Here is a 20,689-nt window from a genome sequence, read left to right on the forward strand (position 1 = left end):
CTGAAGTGTCTGTGTATTGGTGAGAAGGAACAAGAAAAACAGTGTAAAGGACAAACCGGCAGAGTAAATGAAGAACACAGAGGTGTCAAAACCGGCAAAGGCAGAACCTGGCAAAGTGTGGTCAAGTGTGAATTGAATCCAACAATCAAAGGGAGAGAAGTTTCAGCAGAGTAAGAATCTGCAGAAAGGCAGTGTTGTAGGGTGTGTGGAGTTTTTCACAGACCGGTAAGATTGAAACCGATAGTGCAGAGTATTGAAAGGTTGCAAAACTTCATTTGCAACAGGGATTTTATTTGTGTATTTGAATCTTCATATTGTCTTCACTAAGTAGGTGCTTAGTGCAGGGGTTGTAGCTCCCTTAGGTTGTAGCCTATAAATTGATCAGGGGTTGGTGCTCCTTTGAGTCGGTGCTCATAAATCAAGGGTTGGTGCTCCTTGGGTTGGTGCCCTAAAATTGTAATCAGATCTTTTTCATTGTGAAGTTGGATCGGAGCAGAAGATCTCCAACAGCTATTCTCACCGAGGTTTTTCCCACATTGGGTTTTCCTCATATATCTGGTGTTATGTGATGGATTCTTGTGTATGTGTTATATTGATTTTATAGAAAATCCTTTACACGCTTAGTTTGCATTGTTTGGTTTACCGGTCAGCTCTTTGTTTGTTTTATATTGTGTTAGTATATCCCTAATTAGGAAGGAAGTGTTTAAATCACTGATTCACCCCCCTCTCAGTGATCCATTGTGTCCAACAATTGGACCATTATAGTTGTGCGTGTAAACTCTTAACTTCTAAATTTAAATTATGGATCTGAATAAGGTGAAATTGACCCTCACAATTCAACAGATTCTCGAAATTGTTCGTACATGCTGCAAATCCTTACTCGAATACAATCATTTAAATGAAAAAGGCAAGTTAAATCGAGTCTATTTTCTTTTAGTTCATTCCCATGAGTACTAGCTCAGGTTCCTATGAGTACTAGCTCGTGTCAAGTTTGAAACGCATGCAGATTAACTGTGTGATCACAGATCTAAACCAAAACAAAACATGATCAATTTGCAAATCTGAAATAGTCATCTGAACGTACCCTAAAAATTCAGCATTGTGATTGATCAATTCCTAGCATCTTCAACAACATTTTCCCACCTTCAAAAGTCAACCGAATATCATATTTAAATTCATTTATTTTTCACATTTATTGTTACAAGGCTCAACGTTTTATCTCAATTAAATGTTTCTTAATTACCATTTTTTATTTAAGTAGTCTACATATTTTGAGGTGTTTATTTACCCTTACAAGTAAAAGGGCTATTTCAAAATTTGATTCTCGTTTTGGTTATGGTGATGATTCTGAGGTTGTTTGTGGTTAGTTGATGAAAATGGCCTAAAAAAATCTTACTCCTAAAATAAATTCGGCCCCTACATGTGACAAATATTTATCCAGCTCACAGAACGAAGCCATTATAGTCTTCATCCTTCCCCATCCTCTCACTCGGCATGATAAATGAAAACAAATCATAATAGAATGTCTTGTAACTGACTTTCTTTTATTATAACATATATTGTGCTTTCATGCTCTATAGCTCTTCTCTATTTTGGCACCTATTTCTTACAAATTAAATAATAATAATAAAAAGTAACTAATATCCAGAATTGAATTCAGCACAAGACATATGCAGCCAAATTCCTCTCATCTAGGGAATTGAATACAATTCCATGTTAAACATGAGTGTAAAATCCAGCAAATGGAAATACTCAGAAGAGATAGTTTGCCTTCATATTTTAAAGTTCCTACAATTTCTCACCCTCAAAAGTTGAGGATCTCTGCATTGATGGACTAAGCCCAAACAAGTCTGTATACAGACAACAATATTTGTGCTCGTGATATGAATCCATTCGGGAGCACATCATTTCGGAACATTTGTTAACATGTATTAGCGGGAAGGATTCTTGCAACAAACATAGATTCTCACACCTGTACATTACAACATTGTATCAGAAGGCTTCTATTATGAAATAGATAAAACTGTACACAGCATCTCCACAAAAATACTGAGGAAACTAACTACAGCAACACAAATGATTAAATAATTTAGAGAGACAAATGATGCAAGGAATTAAAACACATTTTGTCTTGTCCAGCATATTGTCCCCATCTTATTTTCATAAAATAACAAAGAATTAAAACACTTTTTGCCAAATCCAGCATATCGTCCCCCTATTTTCCCCTCTGATTCTACATGCTGATGGATGCACAAAGAATTATTGTTTGGTACATGTATTGATTCCATACCAGAAATAACGTGCATATGATGATGCTAACGGACTAACTACAGAAATATCTGAATTTTTAATTTCTTCTTTTTCGGTATTTGCCTTATTAGCAAAGTTCAGAATCGTTGATTACACATGGCCTTGAGTTATTTCTAGTAATCTATTAATTGTTATCATAAATTAGTCCTCTGCATATTAATCAGCCGTTTCTCTATCATTTCACTTTTGAATAAACAGAAGAGTGTTCCTGTGGGCCAATTCGTGGTTTGAATTGATTCAACCTCATGGTTAGAATTTGAAAGGCACTGATCATGAGGACAATGAGAAATCTTAGTAAGCGCACTTGATAAGGGAGTCCCAAAGAAATCTTTATTTTCTTCCACTTGAATTATAATGAGAATCTATTCGATTACAACGTCATCCCAGCTTCCTAAGCCCCCAAAGTTTAGCTAGTTTTATGAAAGAAGTATCTCACATCTGAGAGCCAAAAAGAAACATTGAACGTGAATATAAAGGCTTGTATAATGACCTCTACAGCTTGATACAATCCGAATTTCAGAATCCCATATTTCTGTCTAATACCAAGAATCTTTGATCTATGCTTACTGTCAAACAAGGAACAATTTCATCTTGAAAGGCCTTGAGGGGTATTATTGGACAGTACAATTTCATCTTTAAAGTCTTGATTGCCTGTTTATATGAGTGAGAAATGATATTCCAATTATCCAATTAATCATCACATGGTACAAAAGACAACCAGCGAGCATAAAACAAAGGAAACTACATCAAATATAAGAAATAAACACCAGTGTTTCCCAATAGAATGTTCTCTAGCAAGTGGATCTAAAGTATTTTAAGTAGCAAAACTCAGTGTGGAATCATTTAAACCAATTAGTCCAAACCATGTTGGCATTTTAAAAACAATCGAAATCGGCTCACAATGCAAGACTCAGAACTTTGAAGCTCTCAACCATAGTAGGCAACTTTGACTACAATATTACCAGCATCAATGATATAAACAAGAAAGTAGATCATGGTTTCAAACAGAATTTGCCCTCATGTTTTATCTTTAGATTCCTTTCAGTTCAAAGATGACTTTTAGGCAACAAGTAGCCATAAAGATGAGAATTTTGTAATGTCCCCATTTCAGACTTACCATAATTTAGTCCTAAGACATCAATTTAAAATTAAAATGAGAGTGGAACTATATAAATAAACATAACTTTATTAAAACTGAACACATTTCATTATAATATTGAATTTAAAAATTAAGAATGATTCAGAGAGCAGAACTTATCTTGATGGCTTTCTCTGATTTATATACTTGAGATATTTGCTTTTATATTGTAGACTTCTGCTCCTATTTCCCTTATCCTTTTATATATATTTTTCTCCTTCTTAAATTAATGTATGTACTTGATATGTCTCCCTTATACACCATGACATAATCTTCATATATCTCCCCCTGTATATTTCAACTCAGATCTTATTATAAAACTCCTCAAATCTCGTTATAAATCCCCTCACAAGGGACACGTCTTTCATCAAGTCACTTTTTATTAAGCTTTGAGTTATTAATATTATATTGTAACTATGGGTGCTCTTAATGATTATGATGCACTAATAAATCACACCTTTTAAGTATCGCATAATAATATACTTGCTGTATGTAATCGTATCTTCTCACTAATTCCTAATCGCACCATATTGGCATTTTAATTATATTCTCCTTCATGTTCGATATCCTCTGATGATTCTGATGTTTCTTGTGACTTATATAATTGATAATATAAAGACAAATTTATATAAAATGACACTTTTAATGTTACTTGTTATTTCTGATTTATATAATTAAGAGTATACTTCAATGAATTGAATTGATATACCTGTATATGCAGTGAGATATAAGTTATTATTGTCTATGGTAATGTTGATTGCTGTTTCTGATATAGTCACAGGAAATAGGCAATGTCTCATTATACTAATGCTCGAAGCACAAGGTTGCCGTTTCTGATATGAATTGAATTACTTGTAATGATCGTACAATTCGCAATGTCTGATATTAACGGTGAATATCTGCTAGAATGAGGGGTATTTTCTGATGTTCCACTAATTGCTGTGTGTATCCGATGATGGGTCTTTGGTCCGTCTCCCTTCAGCTCTTCCAAAACAGGAATAAAAACGATATATATAAACTTCCACACTTTTTCTGAATGGAGTGAGAAAGAATGTATTATCAAACCTTCTATTAGACATGAAAGGTTGTGTTCCCAATTGATATGTCTATTTTTCACTATATATCTCTTCTAAAGATTGCATCTCTTCACAAGAGTTTGTCCCTCTTCATAACCGGTATGCAATAATCTTTAATTGATGATGGTTAAGGGGTTTTAATTGCATTTCTCCATTGGATTAATATATCTCATTGATTGCATCCTTAGCATCTGTAATGACCAATCCCAATTACTATCAATGATAATTATGTTATCATCACATTCCTTTATTGATATTAACTCATACCTGATGACCATCATGTGGGTAGATAATGACGGTGAATGATAATTGGTTTCTAATGATTAACCATCTGACTAATACAGATTGGTTGTATTCTTTTATTGGCATCTGATAATTAGTTTTACATCTGTAAACTATTTGGACTTCGTCACTTATTATTTAAGATGGATTCTACCTTCCTTCTTCCGTCGCCTATATCAGTAATCTGCGTTCAACAGTGTTCTACGATCCCAACTGTCCTTTTCTTTCTTTCTTCTATTTCGAATCGGAACTGTTGACTTCAATCATAATAATGATTATTTTAACTATGATAACATCGGGTTCACAGGTACCGACCCTTTCACTACCGTTCTATGTCTCCATCTATGGATGTTGAGGATCCTTACCATTAACCGTTTTGTCCAGTCACCAATATGTGTTGAATGTTTTCCTTAATATATTGTCACACATAATCACGGTGCCTGTTGGAATCAATAATGTAGTCCAATGTCATCTATTTATGTTATCTCTCTTCACTTCTGCTGTATATTCATCATAGTCTTGATCATTCTTAATACATCTTCATCAAACCATTTGGTTTCAATTGCGTCAACTTTATTATAAAGATAATACAAGGAACTTTCTCAATATTAACAATACTTGATGAGGTTCAGTTTGGGGATATCACAGTCTCCCCTCCTTGGAAATGCTTGCCCTGAAGCATTCATAAAAATCACTAATTCAAATAATTATTTCTTCATCATGCCTTTAAATATAAATCCAATTATTATCAAGCATAGAGATGGGGACATGACAAATTTCACCTGCAATAGGAGATCATATAATTTCTATTGCATCTGTTTTCCCCGATTTTCAAAAATATAAGGATTTTTCTCACTTTATTCTCTAAAAGATAAATGCAACTTTATTCAGGACTATAAAGTTTAATATACTTCAGAATTTCTGATTCAGAAAAACCATCTATACTTCATTCAGAAACAACGAGATATAAAAGGAGATAATGAAATCTATCTTTTGTGCCAAAATACACTTGAGAGCACTAGAATTAGGTAAGGGGCGTCTATTGGGGTTGGTGCAAAGGCAAGCAGTACAAAACCTGCTTTTCACAAAATCCAACACTAATTTTGAGTCGCAATAAGTTACTCAGTTGAACACCTTTGCTAGTGGAATACACGTTAAAGCTAATGCTCAAGTATCATTCGTAAGCTAATGCTCAAGTATCATTCGTATTCATTTGCTCCCTTTGCCAATCCCACTGCTCAACCTCCCTTTCAGAGAATCCATTGGATAAGATCTCGACATGAACAGGCATGGTAAACCATAGGGAACCCTTTTTAGTACTTAAACTTCAATGTTTCCAAACCCCCTATTAGCAAGCTATATTATTGTTGTTGCTATTTTGTGGTGTGGATTTCAAAATACCTACATATTAGACTCTTGAAAGTGAGGAAGAGAAAGGACTTTGGATAAATTGTTAGAGACATCGCAAGATTACTTGATGGACTATTAGGTGATATGAAACAATTTTGATCTTTCTTGTCTCTTATAAAAGATGTAGTGGCATAGATATCTTAAATACATCTATCAAATGATGCCAAGAGATATCAGTCTCGAACCACCTTGAGATTGATACCTCTTGTCATCTTTTATCTATGCTAGTTTATTAGGTTTCTATATAGATGTATATACAATTGGGCATTAAGAATGTTTAACATGTAAATGATCATCAAATTTATGTTAAGGGGATTTTTCATCCACTCACTTCATTATGACTACTAGTTGTTGCCATTATACTTACGCCTATTAGTGTATTTATGTTCCTATATCAAATTGATTGATTAGACAACATTGAAAAACAATTGCTCTGTAACTTGTTGGAGTTAGTTGTTTTGGAAGTGGGATAAAAATTTCCCTGCAGATAGTCACAACTTCTTACATGGACCCTGAATACTATAGATGAATAGATATTTAGTTAATTTTGGGCCCTCTTTTACAGCACACTGTATAACTTCAATGTTAAGAAGATTTCCAATCATTTCCTCATTTATTAGATTAAATGTAGTGCTGTATAACTTCAATGTTAAGAACATTCCCAGTCTTTTCCTCATTTATTAGATTAAATTAGATTAAATGTAGAAGATTTTGAATACCTCACATTCTTTTAACACAATTGTGGATCCGACAGTGAACCAAATACATTTTTATAACAATACATAGGTCCACACCTTGATAAGGATTCTCGAAAGAAACAAAGACTGATCAGGCATTGCCATAACCAACCATATTCACACCATGCATGGTCCTCAACTTGATAAGAGAATTTTGTGGGAACAAAGAGCCTATCAAACCTACTTTGCCATAAGTTTCAATTATATGCACACAATTTAGGATCTTAAAGTAAATTTGAAGAGAATTTTTATTAGCCATGAACAAATCCATCTGACAAGAGTTAAGGGCAGCTTGTGTGGCTGGAGGTTATGAGGCGTGTAATTAGGACCATGCAAATTGGGTCCCAGCTAGTGGCAATTCCACCATATCAAAAAATAAGCCATCTGATGCATAAAAAGTTAACAAGTTGCACCAATGTTGTGGAATGTGTTTGATGGAAATCTTTTTGAGTACGGCTCCAAAGATAAGGACATATTTAGAAAGACAGGTTCATATATTTCACTTGATGGATGTGGATGAACACCTTGTGGGTTATATGAGGCCCTAGATACAACCATTTGAGCCATCCGAGTACAATATGAGGGTAGGGAAGAGAAACACCATTTGTGAATATTATAATTATTGACACTGAGTAGCAGCAACAGTATTATAGAGCTATAAATGTAGATAAGTACTATTACCCATTGCTGATTGGCAAGAAGCTGATTGCCTAAAAATATTCCTAGTGAAAAGGTATCCCAAGTAGGAAAATCAGGATAAAATCCAACTGCAGCTCCACAAGTATAAAAAGGTGAAAGGGTTATTTAATATTTATAGTATAAGATATGAAATTAACAAGTATCTTCCTAAAATTTAACCTTTTAAATTGTGAGTTTCAATATTTTTAGTTCAAGAATCAATACGGCTGTCTTTTTATTCTTTTTTCAATGCTTTTACTCTAGAAAAATGGTGGGGAGAATTCAGTGCATGCAAACCAAAGATTTAATAAATTGTTATTAGAGTACAAAGTTACATATGCAGTGTTTCTACATATGAACACAACTGAATTATGTACATATAAGTCAAACAGATTTAACTACATATAAGTACAACATTAATGCTCGAAAGCAAATGAAAGCTCATCGTTTGAGCACTGGCTACTCAGTTGGAAATGGTTAATCTAGCATTAAAATTTAAAACAAATCAACACAAAGCAGACAGCATTTAATCACAAGGACTTAGTTTGTCTGGATGGAGAACTAGGGCCAGATGCAGAAAGATACAAAGAGTGATACTACAGAAAGACCATTGGTACAAAGGACTAGAATTGTTAATGACAATCCTTCTACTTGACTTTCTGATTTCTTCCATGGTATGGATGTCATAATCCATGGAATTTGGATATTTTGACTCTACTACTAAAATGAAGCTATTGTATAACTGATTGCTTGATTTACATTTTTTCGAAGTGCTCAATTTAACAGAAATTTATGTCTATATTGATGTCTATAAAAATAATTTTATGTAGAAATTAAAAAAAAAAAAAGTTTTCATTTGTGTATTCTATAATTTGATGGTGATATTTATACTTCAACTTGAATATATTTCTATCATCAGTGTGATATTGTACCTGATTAATAAATTTACTTAGGATAGTAGGAAAATTTAATTATCCTCACCCAGGTAGCTAATAATGGCATGTGTAAACCTTGATTTGAGGTGCACAAGTGTCGTCACTATCTCATCAATCCTTAATTGATGATAATTAAGTGCTACTTTTGTTCAATCAAGGCCACCACTATCTTAGCCAAATTGAGTTAACTAATCCACTGATTGACAGTTCAACTCTTGATCCATCCATTTGAGGGTTGATCTAGTTAATTGCAATTATTGAAATCCCTCTAATTTTGGAATAACAGTCTTTTTTGCATATTACAAACCTCAATGTCACACTGTTATTTTGTTATTGTTACTTTCTTCATTCAACTAGGTACAAGCTCATGTGATTGGATTCTCACCAAACCTTACATGGTATCAAAGTTTTATTGGTGTTTGGCGCTTGTTTGTGTGTCATTCTCTTTTAGTTTTTGGTTGCCTAAATTTTTGGTGTCGTTTGCAAGCAGCTCACTAAGTATTTTTACATAAACCAAAAAAGTGCCATTGTGATAAAAAGATGTCAAGACCTATATCAACAATTTTTTTTTTTTTTTGATGGAACTGGCAAAAAAACAATTATTCTTTAAACCCAAGTCATATGGCATAGTCAACTATGCATGCATATTGACAATGGCATCCGCCACTAGTGCTCATGTGTTGTTGGTGGTGGGGTGGCGTTTTCTTTGAAGATGGGTGGTAGGCCTAGCGGCCCACAATCTTATGGCTCTGCAAAGGAAGGCCAAGCTCTAGACGTGACGAGATAAGGTCATGGATGTTAGGTTTTATGGAAACTCTACTAGACCTCCAAATGTCGATGTTGTTAACTCTGACAAGACAATGATAGGCTCCCCAAGAGTTATACTCCTAGCTCTACGGTTCCCCAATATGCGAGTACCCAACAGTTGGAACCTAAGGAATCTTTCAATCCTGGTTTAACCTCTCCCTCAAATTCCACAGTGACTAAGAGCTAGGGTTCATTATTAGGGCCCAAACCTAAAGGTAAAATCCTTTTCCCCAATAAAGGTCTCCTTGGACCCTTTCTCTAGTGAATTCTCTATCTCCATTCTGGACAGCATTGTGGACAAAAATTTGGCAAAATGGAGATGAACTTGGTGGGCAAGTTTTTGGGTCCTAGATTGAGTCAATGCGGACTTAGGCACGAAAAAAATGGTGCATTAAAGGCCACCTAGAGATTGTTGATCTACCGAAAGGGTGCTTCTTGCTTGCTTTCACTTGTGAAGAAGACCCCATTAATATTCTTGTTCATGGATCTATGGTAGATCAACTCTTGCCCTAAAAAGATGGTCTCCCGATTTTGAAGCCTCCAAAAATCTCCTCCATGGCTCCAGTTTGGGTTTTGTTGTCTGGCCTACCCTTGGAATTCTAGTACAAAGAATGTTTAAGGGGATAGCTAGTGCCTTTGGCTAGCTTGTCTCCATTGACTCTATGACCATGTTGAGAAAGCGAATGGTTTATGCTCGTATTTGTGTCTATGTGGAACAAGAGGCCAACCTCCCTTCCTCTATCAACATTCTTTCTAAGTTGGGTACCTGTCAGCAAGCTATGGAATATGAATCCATTCCCTTTGCAAGTTTTAAATGCAAGAAGGTAGGGCACTAAGCTAAGCAATGCCCTTCCCAAGACACTAAACTCCAGAGGAAAGTCTGGAAGGAAAAGAAAGTTGAACAACAAAAGCCTGGGTCGCCAAAAATATAGGATGACCTCTTTATGATCCCTTCCAAGGGGGGCATCTCTTCAAGTTAGACAGATAAGGTCTCTACCACTGCTATCGGTCAACCCTCTTTTGTTGACGTGTTATATGTGGAGAAAGATGCTTTGGCCCAAGAGCCCCCAATTGTTAAACAATCTCCTCTAAGGATAGTTCAGTGCTAGGTAACACAATGGAATCTTCTTTGACAAAGGGTGGATTCAAAGGAGCCCCCCTCAAGAAAACATAACTGACATTGTTGGTGTAAAGGAGCCAATGAAACAAGAAAAGGTAATTTCCCCTCATTCTCAGTTGACTTTTGTGCTACAATCTGGTCGGGACAAATCTCAAGGGAAGGATCTCTCTTCCAGCCTCGTGAGTAACCTTCCCCCCTCTTGGAGCCTAAGGACTGCAATGTCAACAAGGTCATTTGGCCTTATCCACCCAAGACCCTTGTCTACCTCCCCCAAATTCGAATGAAGTACCTTTAGATATTCTGGTAAGGAGATCTCTTATATGCAAATCAACAAAGATTCATAAACAATTGGCTCCTGAAGATCACAAGGAATTGAAGAAGGAAGAATGTTGATTGTGGAGTACAATCTAAATTCTTGAGAAGAAATACTACAAAAGCCTCAAGGGGAAGAGATAGTAAAAGGGATGTAGCTCATAGTGTGTAAAAACCCATCCTAGATATGTGCTCTAAGGGCACCCCTCCCTATTCTAAATCCTGGAAAATGAAGGAGCTCAATACTACTCATAAGCATGACCTTCCGTCTAACTTTATACAGGAGCACAAACTGGATTTCCTTCTTATCCAATAAACCAAGATGTTTGTTGACAAATTGAGTTTGCTGAAGAATAAATTCTTTAAAGACTATGGTCTCCATGGTTTTAGTGTTAATGGGGCGTTAGGTGGCGAAGCTACTTTGTGGAAACCTAGATTAGTCAAGGGAGAAGCTATGCAAGATGACCCTCGCCACGTGGCTACAAAGTTCACCCACTTGAGGGATAACTCAACTTGGATTATTTCTAATATCTATGCCTCCAACTCCAAGAAGGCAAGGACAAGCTTATGAAGTAACCTAAGATCTTTCAGAAATTCCCATCCCTCCAAATAGTGGTTAGCTATGGGGGATTTCAACACCCCTCTAAGCGCTGACAAGAAAATGGGGGGTTCTTAGCCTAACCTGGAAAGCAAGACAAATCTTATGGACTTCTTAGATGATCAAGCTTTACTCGATTTGGAACTAAGGGGATCAAAATTCACATGGTCAAATAGGAGTAGGGACACACTTAATTAGGTGAGACTTGATAGGGCTCTCTTTTCCTCTGATTGGCTTTCCTCTTATCTTTGTTGTCTTTCAGTCCTAGCAAGAATTGGATTGAACCATTTTCTTATCTCTCTATGCACGAGGAAGATGGGAAGGAAAAACTAGATTCCCTTTTCCAATTTGAAAAAATGTAAAACTGCCACCTTGAGCTGAAACTAAATATCCAAAAATGGTGGAAAATTAATGTGGATAAATAAGCTATGTTCGAGCTGGCCAAAAAGTTGTCCTTGGTGAAGTCTAAAATTTTCTTGTGGAACAAAAAAATCCATCCAAACTGGAAACCCTCCAAAAAAAACATCCACACTTTACGAGCAAATGACAACTTGTTGGCCCAATAAAATGCCGTTTCAGTGGAGCTTCATTCTCTCATCTCTAAAGAATATTAATTATGGAGAGAGATCCAAAATCCTATAGTTGCGGAAGGGACATCGTAATTCAAAAATTCTTTCATCTATCTACTCTAAAATACAAATATACTAATCGCATCGATTCCATTGAGGTCAATAACTCAATGCAACAAAGAACTTGGACATCAAGAAGGTTGTCTGTGACTTCTTTCAAAAGCTCTTAATGAAAGGCCTTGTGTACAACCATCTGGTTGATGTTGAGGTTCTAGAGGTGATCCCGAAAAATTTTCTCCCCTGAGGATAACAAAACCTTGGCTAAACTCCCTTCAGAAGAAAATCTAAGAGCTACTATTTTTTTGTTTGGAGGTTCTAAAGCTCTTGGTCTAGATGGCTTCCCCCATTTCTTCTTTCAATCATATTAGGATGTCATGGCCAAAGACCTCAATGCAGTAGCTAAAGATTTCTTTGGGAGTGGTAATTTGCCAAAAGAGCTTAATGCTACTTTCATTGTTCTAATTCCTAAGAAACCAGGTTCTTCTACCCTGGCAAACTTCAAAACTATTAGTCTATGCAACTCAATTTATAAGATTTTCTCCAAAATTCTTGCTAACTGGCTCTAGCTTGTTCTGCCTCATTTAAGATGGGGGTCTTACTCAATCAAAGCAGGTAAAGTGCAACTTCTCAAAGCTTGTTTGCAAAATCTTTCCATATTCACTATGTGTCTCTTCAAAACTCCTTGTAGATTTGCGGAAAAAATTGATCAAATTTAGAAGAGATTCCTATGGTTTACCCCTTGCTTGTCTAAAACAAAGTTTGTTTACCAAGGAAGATGGGTGACCTAGGTATAAGAAAAATTTAGGACTTCAATCAAGTTATGCTTGCTAAGCTATCCTGGAGGTTTATGGAGGAACACACAATGAATGAAATCAGATTTGTAGGGGAAAATATATGTCCGACAAGGATGAATTTCTCACCAATCCTAATATCCCTGCAAAATCAGACATGCGGAAAAACATTCTGGACTGCAAATCCCTAATCCAAAAAGGAATTAAAAGGAAGTTGGGCGATGAGCGGTCTCTTAATTTTTAGAAAGAAACGTTGTCCATGAGGGGAATGTTCATTCTAGAATGGTTTTGAAGATGTCAAGGGGTGTGCCTAAACCAGGTGTGGATCTCCCGTTCCCTTCTTTTCCCAATCCTTCTCATTCTATCCCCAAGGATTCTTCACTTGTGGTGTCTTGTGATAAAGATGTTAAAGAGGTGTTGAATTTGGTTAAGGAGGCAATGAGCTCACAACAAAGAATCACCAAATGGTCCTTTATAGAGTTTAACCATATAAATATGAGATGCTTGAAAAAATACTCCTAAATTTTTCAAAAAATAGTTTTCTCACGAAGTTTGCTATGCAATCTCAATTTTTTGAACTTCTTGACCTCATAACTTTCACAAATGGATGCAACTTTGAGTCCCAATGTTTTCTAAAGTGGAGGATTTTCCCAGCACCATTGGAGAATGTAGAATGCTCTATATCATGCAATATTTTTGTCTATAAATTTAGCCGCCCAAGATCTAGGAGCTTTAATGAAAGCACAAGAGAGACCCAACATAAAAGAGTAATTTTATTCTATTAAAGGATGTATATATATTATATAAATACATGATCGAGATTAAAATCAGAAACCCTTGTATATATAAGGGCAAGACATAGGACAGCATAATACTATGACATGCGTCTTAATCTTATGACTTATCTTAAGTAAACTTAACTAACAAGATGTCAATAGGACCTAGATGTTGAACTAGTTAGATAAGATAACCCATTCACGCCAACACCACCAATGTCAATGTCAATAGATCATTCCAAACGAACATGCCCATATGTGTTGTTGCTCATCAAGATATATGGTGTAGAAAAATTCTCCAATGAAGAGAACATAGTCTATGAAGAAGTCAATAATGTGAAGCTCTAGAATCAAGAAGCCATCTCCTTGACTCAAAATATGCAACTACAACAAGTGCTTGCCCCTTCTATTTCACTGACTTTGAAAGAGAAGATGATGAACCCCTAGATATAGTTGAAGGCAAATTGATTTGGTTCTTCACTAGAAGATGCTTCTACAACCTATTTTGGATAACATGAAAATTCATATAATGTAAAGCTCCAGAATCAAGAAGCCATCTCCTTGACTCAAAATCTGCAACTACAAGTGCTTGTCCCTTCTGTTTCTTCGATTTTGAAAGAGAAGATGATGAACCCCTAGATATAGTTGAAAGCAACTTGATTTGGTTCTTCATTAGAAGATGCTTCAACTCATACAATCTATTTTGGATAACATGGATGTTCATTATGCCCTGGTTTCTTGCAATATGCACATTTGGGCTTCTGCCTTCTCAATTATTCCCCCAACTTTGTGAGACTTGTTCTTTTTCTTCTTTTGTTTCTTTTCAAGATTCCTTTATTCTTTTTGTACCTTGGGCTCACTAGCCACCAAAGCCTATGGGTTAGAAGACTTGTGAGGCCCATTTCAATCAACTTCACTTTCTTCTAAATTAGAAGAATTGAGAATGCATCAAAAGTGGGCTCAACATATGATGTCCGCATAGAAAGCCAATCGATGTGAAAGCTAGAAACAAATAGTGAAGACTCAAGATCAAAATTGGATAACACATTCAAAATCAATTGTAAATCATCTTTATTGATCTTACAATCCTTTAGTTATTCTCTTAGTTGTTTAACCTTTTGAAGATATAGCCCTGAATATGGTCAAAATTGTTAGAATTAAGATTAATCAAGTTATTATCAAATCTTATATCCCCTAATCTTGATGGTTTTACCATATAATGTTCCAAGAGACTCCCAAGCCTTCTTAGGTGTTTTACATGATTCAAGATAAAATTATAAATCAAAAGACACTAAGGAGCAAATGTAACCAAGATATTTCTTACAATTGATCTCCCACATAACCTTTGCACTAGCAATAGTAGGTTCAGCAAAAGTTTGTTTACATATCTAGTACAACCTTTTCCCATTAGATAATTCTATATTGATGTTTTACACAACGCATAATTATATGCATTTAGCAGTTCAACTTGAACTTTCCCCATTGCAAAAACACAAAACAAATGAATGAAAATAAATAACAACCATTTTTTCACCAATTTTTGTTTAGGGTTGGAGTTTCTAACTTGGGGCTATGGGAGACTCCTAGGCGTCCTTGAGATGGTCAAGGGAATCCTAGGAGTCCTCAGGACGTCCAACCGTTCTAATAGTCCCCAAAGTCTCAGCGACAATGGCAGTGCAGCAAGGGGACATTTCTCTTGTGTCCCCACATCCCCAAAACATCCGTCTCAAAAACACATGGATTTTTTTTTAAGGGATGCATCCCTATGGTTCACTATAATATACCAATAGCCACATCGTCTAATATGGTTGGTGATGATGATATTATTATAGACCCATATGACATTGATGCTTGATCAATGATAGCTGATTAGTGACACTTGACATTAATATTTTTTTATTTTAATATATATTATGACATCCAAGTTTGACAAATAGACATTGTGATATTTTTTATTTTTATGATATGATGCTATGTGGTATTCTAAACGTAATTAGTGCTGCATGTATATATTTTTTTTTGTATGTTTTTGTATGTTTTTGTATGTACGAACCCAACCCCCAGAACTTTTTTTGGCCAAACTCCTGAGCCACTACCAGGACCAATAACTTGGAGAAAAAGGAAACCAAAATGACAACAATATAAAATAGGAATTGATTGTTATTCTATTTTATTCTAGAACTATTTTACTTACTACATACATGTTTTGACATACAAATTTTATTTTTATTTTAGAAATATTTTATTTTCTACATACATGTATGGACAGACATATTATTTTTATTTTAAAACTACATACATTTTTTTATGTGTTTTTGTATGGCCAAACCCCCAAACCAGTTTCAAGACCAATAACTTATAGAGAAAGGAAACTAAAATGGCAAAATATAACATAGGAATCTATAGTTATTCTATTTTATTCTAGAACTATTTTATTTACTACATACATATATACTACATAGACACATAAATTTTTATATCTTATTTCAGAATTATTTTGTTTTATCTACATTGTTTTTGAAAAGCTATTTTAATTGTTAATTTTGGTAATCAGTTTGTTTATACTTTGAAAAATCTGGTAATCTTTTATACTTGTATGTTACTTTTTAAAATATTCATTTATAGCTATTCATAAATATTTTAAAAATTTGATGTCTTTGAATTCTAAAAATAAATGACAGCTCTTAAATAGTTTTTCTTTCATTTTTCTTTCATAGTCACAACATCAGATGCTTCTGCTCCTGCTACCACTGTAGGTTACACCTCTCAGCATAATAATTTGACTAGTTTGTTGCGTCTTTGTGAAGAATCTTATTCTTTGCCTTGCAAAATGCATGCTAATTTAGAATATAAGGACTCTCTGCTTTCAGATATAACTTGATTAGGAGTTGAATTTTAGAAGTAATTCCTTTCCTAGTTCAATTGCTTCTGCTCTGGAATTTGAACCTGCAGTGACATCAAGGACTATTCCTGAACCTAAGAAAACATGTGTGCATCTTCGTAGTGTAGATATAGAATTTCTTCACCCATTACAGCAAAGCATAAACTTCATATGGTCCACTAAGTACTAACACACAAAGATATAGAATCTGAATAAAACACTGTTGTTTTCCTTCCTCTAATATAGAATCTGAATAAAACTTTATTGGCACTCAGCTGAGCCATCAGCATGCATTACCCATTATTCATTTCTTGTTTATCCTACTTCAAAAGCTTTTTCATAAAATTCTCTAAAAACATCTCAGAACAACACGTATGCATGGTGTACAGCAGGCCAAACTTCTACATGGATTGCTCCTGCATCCCACTCTTCTTGTTTTTCAGATGGCAGTGTGTTATTCATTATAATCAATATTTGAAGTAAAAGTTTATTTCTAGTGGGTGCCAAAAACTCAAATTAAGCAGCTTTCTTTGCCAAGACTCATGTTGAAAAGAGATATAATTTGTTTGACCAACAGGCTACAGACTATCAAAAAAAATTACCTTTAATACCATATCAACCCTCATACTCCCCAACATGCATCCATTTTGTTGCAGACCATTTATCTCCCTGAATCACAGGACAACCGGCTGCACAAACGGCCCAAAATAAAGGAATTTCAAATGACACAATGACTAACACCAGTGAACTCCTAATGGGGCATAAAATGTTTCAACAATTAAAAGTACTTTTTATACATTCTATTTTTGTTGAAATTTTTGCCTAGGTAAGCTCATTTAATAATATTGTTGTATGCAAGAAACTATGCATGTTCCAAGTCAATACCTACCATGCAAACTAGAAGGGTCCAAAGAAGCATCAGGCTTCATACTCCAAAAAAGCAATGCATCTCCCATTCTTGGTCTCACAGAGACACCAGCTTTTGCACATTCAGATAACTCATCCCACCAAGGAACAGAACTGCTATTTACTGTTGATGCGGGAAACACAGTCTCACCACCTTTCTCGACGTCCGAACTACATTTGCAAAATGAAATTTCAGAATGGTAGAAAGTAATGTCCAATTCTTTTCTCTATGCCAAAAACATGTGACTTACAAAAAATGGAAACAAAACCAACTTTTATTTACAGTCAAGAGAGGAGGGACTTTCATACAGGTACATAAGCACGGTAGCTATCCGCTGTCCACCATTCTTAGTGTTAAAAGAATCAAGGAAATAGTCATAATGTGGTTCATATTTCTGCCCAACCTCGTAATGAAGAATTTGGAGGCCTTCTCCATGTTCTGTAACAATTTTTAGCATTAGCATATCCATACAAAAATATATATTGAACTCTTCCAAAAGAAAGTACAAAGAGAATACTTAGTTTTTGCAAGCATAATAGGAGCCATATAGCAGGAATCTTCCAAAAGACAAGCAAGGAATTCTGTAATACTCTTAAGCAATAGGTTATAATGTTCCAATTCAGTGATCATTTTCTTCTCTATCTGCAGATACCATTTAAAAACTAACACAAGCCATGTGCACGTAACAGCAATTGCATATGATAAACAAGCAACAAGGCCACCAAAGAGAAATAAAATAATGCGTTCATTACACATACTATTAGAGATTCATCTAGGCTCCAATATCTGATATATTTTACTATATCAAAACAATCCCACATATTTAATGAACCACCTAAGAAGTATTTAAGTTGTCTGTTAACTTTACAAAAGAAAAATGCACCTACAAAAATTGGAAATAAGTAAAAACATATGAGCAAGAAAAGGACACTAGTATCAGCCTAAGAATCTTTCAGCCAGTACTTTTTGTAAATGCAAGAGGATTCAGCCTGATCTTTATCTTCATTTATGTATCATATCTTTTGATCAATATGCAGCACAAGTCCAAGAACATTTATGCTGATACTCATCTTTACTGCATTAAGCACAACAATCCACAGGCTGAGCATAGCAGCAGGTCAATAAAACAAGCTTTTGTGTCTTTATCAGAGAAGCACTCATAGGCATAGTAATAAATCCTGCTGGATCTGATCCAGTTCCGGTCTTCAGATATAACAAATCAGTTTAATCCAGATACGGTTTTCCTTATTTTTTCTTTTCTATTAGTCAAAAATTTCACTTCAATAAATTTTACTTGTGTTCATCATATTTGTACATTATGTGTGTGTGGAAGGGGCAAGGGATGTGGGTGGATGAGTATGTGATGGGCAGGTGGTTGCCTCTCTATGTGCGTATGTGGATACACATAAATATCTACCTACTGTTGTTTCAAACTGAAGTTTCTAACTTTTTTCAGGAAATCTGGATGTGCAGGTTTTTCAGTCTCCAAAATGAACCCAGAACTCCAATCCTGGTAACCGTACATGTAAGCGCAACATTGTGATGGAAACTATAATGGAACGGAGGGTAATTTTTCAGGTGGAATGCCAATTCGGCATGAGATTCTGTGATGTCCCCTTCAAGTTGACATCTGTCAGCTGAGTAGATTAGCCTATCACTGACACTCGTAGGCTGATGAGGTTGGTTAGAGGGTCCTCCGAAGTTGTTCCTTATCTTCAGAGTAAGCACTCCAGGACTGGCTTTCGTTTGGGATCTCTAGGACTCCGGTTGAGATACTTTCTATTTTTAGCAGTCTTGCTATTTATAGCCAGTGAGTTGGGCAAGGGCAAAGTATGATTTGGCAGTCTCCAGTTTTAACGGCAGGCAATTCTGGTGGAAACTTAGAGAGAGATTAATATTTAATTACTCCAATTAAATATTAAATGGCGAACTTTAATGTTTTAATATTTTTAAAAAGTCACTTTAAGTTATAACTTAAGTGAGGGTCTCTTTCTCATCAGATGGGGCCAACTTTTATATTAAATTGAAAATGATTTATTTTTGATATTTCAATAGTCAAAAATAAATATTAAAAATAAAGAATTTCATTTAATGCCAAATCGTACCTTTCTTGAAAATTGTGCCAAACCCTAAGAGGAGGAAATAAAAGAAGATTTTTGGTCTTCTTTTCATTATGCTAAGTTTTGATAATTTGATTTGGAGCTCTGAGAGGAGTTTTGGCCAAGGGTTTCAACAAAAGATTCTTCTGCAGTGATCAGAGGTATCGGTACAGGAAAACGTGGGATTCTTGTGCAACAGCATCAGAGGTTGTGAAATATCAGCTGATCTTGCTCTTCCAGTTGGTTTCATTCAGGAGCCAAGTTTGTGCTTATTAATTAGAGAGGCACCGTCTTTTCTCCAGTATTCGGCTACAGCAGCAAGAGGGAAACAAAGGCATCCATGGGAGATTTCTATTAGTGGCTGTACGGCTGCCTGGGAAGTAGCGCCAAACACCAGAGGGGCTACAATTTTCATATTGGAGGAACCAGAAAAATATTAAAAAAAGAGCAGAAGGGATGCCTTGCCGATGTCTCTCCATCGGGCTAACATCCAAGTGTTTCGGGTCAATTGGGAATAAATTATAGCTTGCTGTCATAAAAAACTGTGTATGACCAGCAATAAGGAAATAAGGGTTTTAACAGAATGTCCTGGTATTTATCAGTTCTTCTCTAGCTTTGTTTGTTTATGTATTGAGTATTAATAAATGATGAACAGATGTAATAAGGGTTTGATCAGTATTGTTGAGTTATAAATTGATTTCCAACAAATACCCATAGTTGCTTTTTTGTGCTTAAGATTGTCAAAATTATATTTGCTGTTACAAATTTGCAAAGAACACACTTGAAACGCAACAGGTTCAGTTAAACGTCAGTTGTCTCAGTTGAGGGCCTTTTAAGGTTCTTACAGATTCAACTCCTTAAAAGGGGAATTTTACACTTTTCCTTATATCATCTCTCAACTTTGTACCCCCTTGGATTTTGATGATGTGACAAAGCTCAAGAGTGAACTGGCCCTTGTCAATTTGTCTATAACCTAGATTTTCAACAAGTAGTACAATAGTAATTCTCACAACACTGCAAAGTCGCCAAAGGAGAAACCGCCTGCCCCAGTAGAGTAGGTTAAAGCTTGTCATCCTTGACTTGGGTTGAAGTCACTAGAAGATTAGGTAGCTTTTAAGGATCAAGACTTGCAAGAAGGTTACTAGCAGGAGTATGAGAGACCAAGAAAGCCTCAAATGCATTTAACATTGAGACTTATGAGGG

The 20,689-nt window shown here is 35.4% G+C and overlaps 1 protein-coding gene across 1 annotated transcript in view; it reads right to left on the reverse strand.

Moving 5' to 3' along the window:
- Positions 1-1,515: 1,515 nt before the first annotated feature.
- LOC131047214 (probable prolyl 4-hydroxylase 3) overlaps positions 1,516-20,689 on the reverse strand; it is a 45,932-nt gene continuing 26,758 nt past the window's right edge. The window contains exons 5-8 of the mRNA XM_057981079.2: positions 17,696-17,825; positions 17,370-17,557; positions 17,083-17,169; positions 1,516-1,972 (exon numbers count right to left, since the gene is read on the reverse strand). Of these exons, the coding sequence (XP_057837062.1) occupies positions 17,096-17,169; positions 17,370-17,557; positions 17,696-17,825 (392 nt within the window). The 3' untranslated portion in view covers positions 1,516-1,972; positions 17,083-17,095. The remainder of the gene's footprint in view (positions 1,973-17,082; positions 17,170-17,369; positions 17,558-17,695; positions 17,826-20,689) is intronic.

The sequence above is a fragment of the Cryptomeria japonica genome, chromosome 4 (assembly GCF_030272615.1).
Source record: "Cryptomeria japonica chromosome 4, Sugi_1.0, whole genome shotgun sequence".
NCBI classification, from domain to species: domain Eukaryota; kingdom Viridiplantae; phylum Streptophyta; class Pinopsida; order Cupressales; family Cupressaceae; genus Cryptomeria; species Cryptomeria japonica.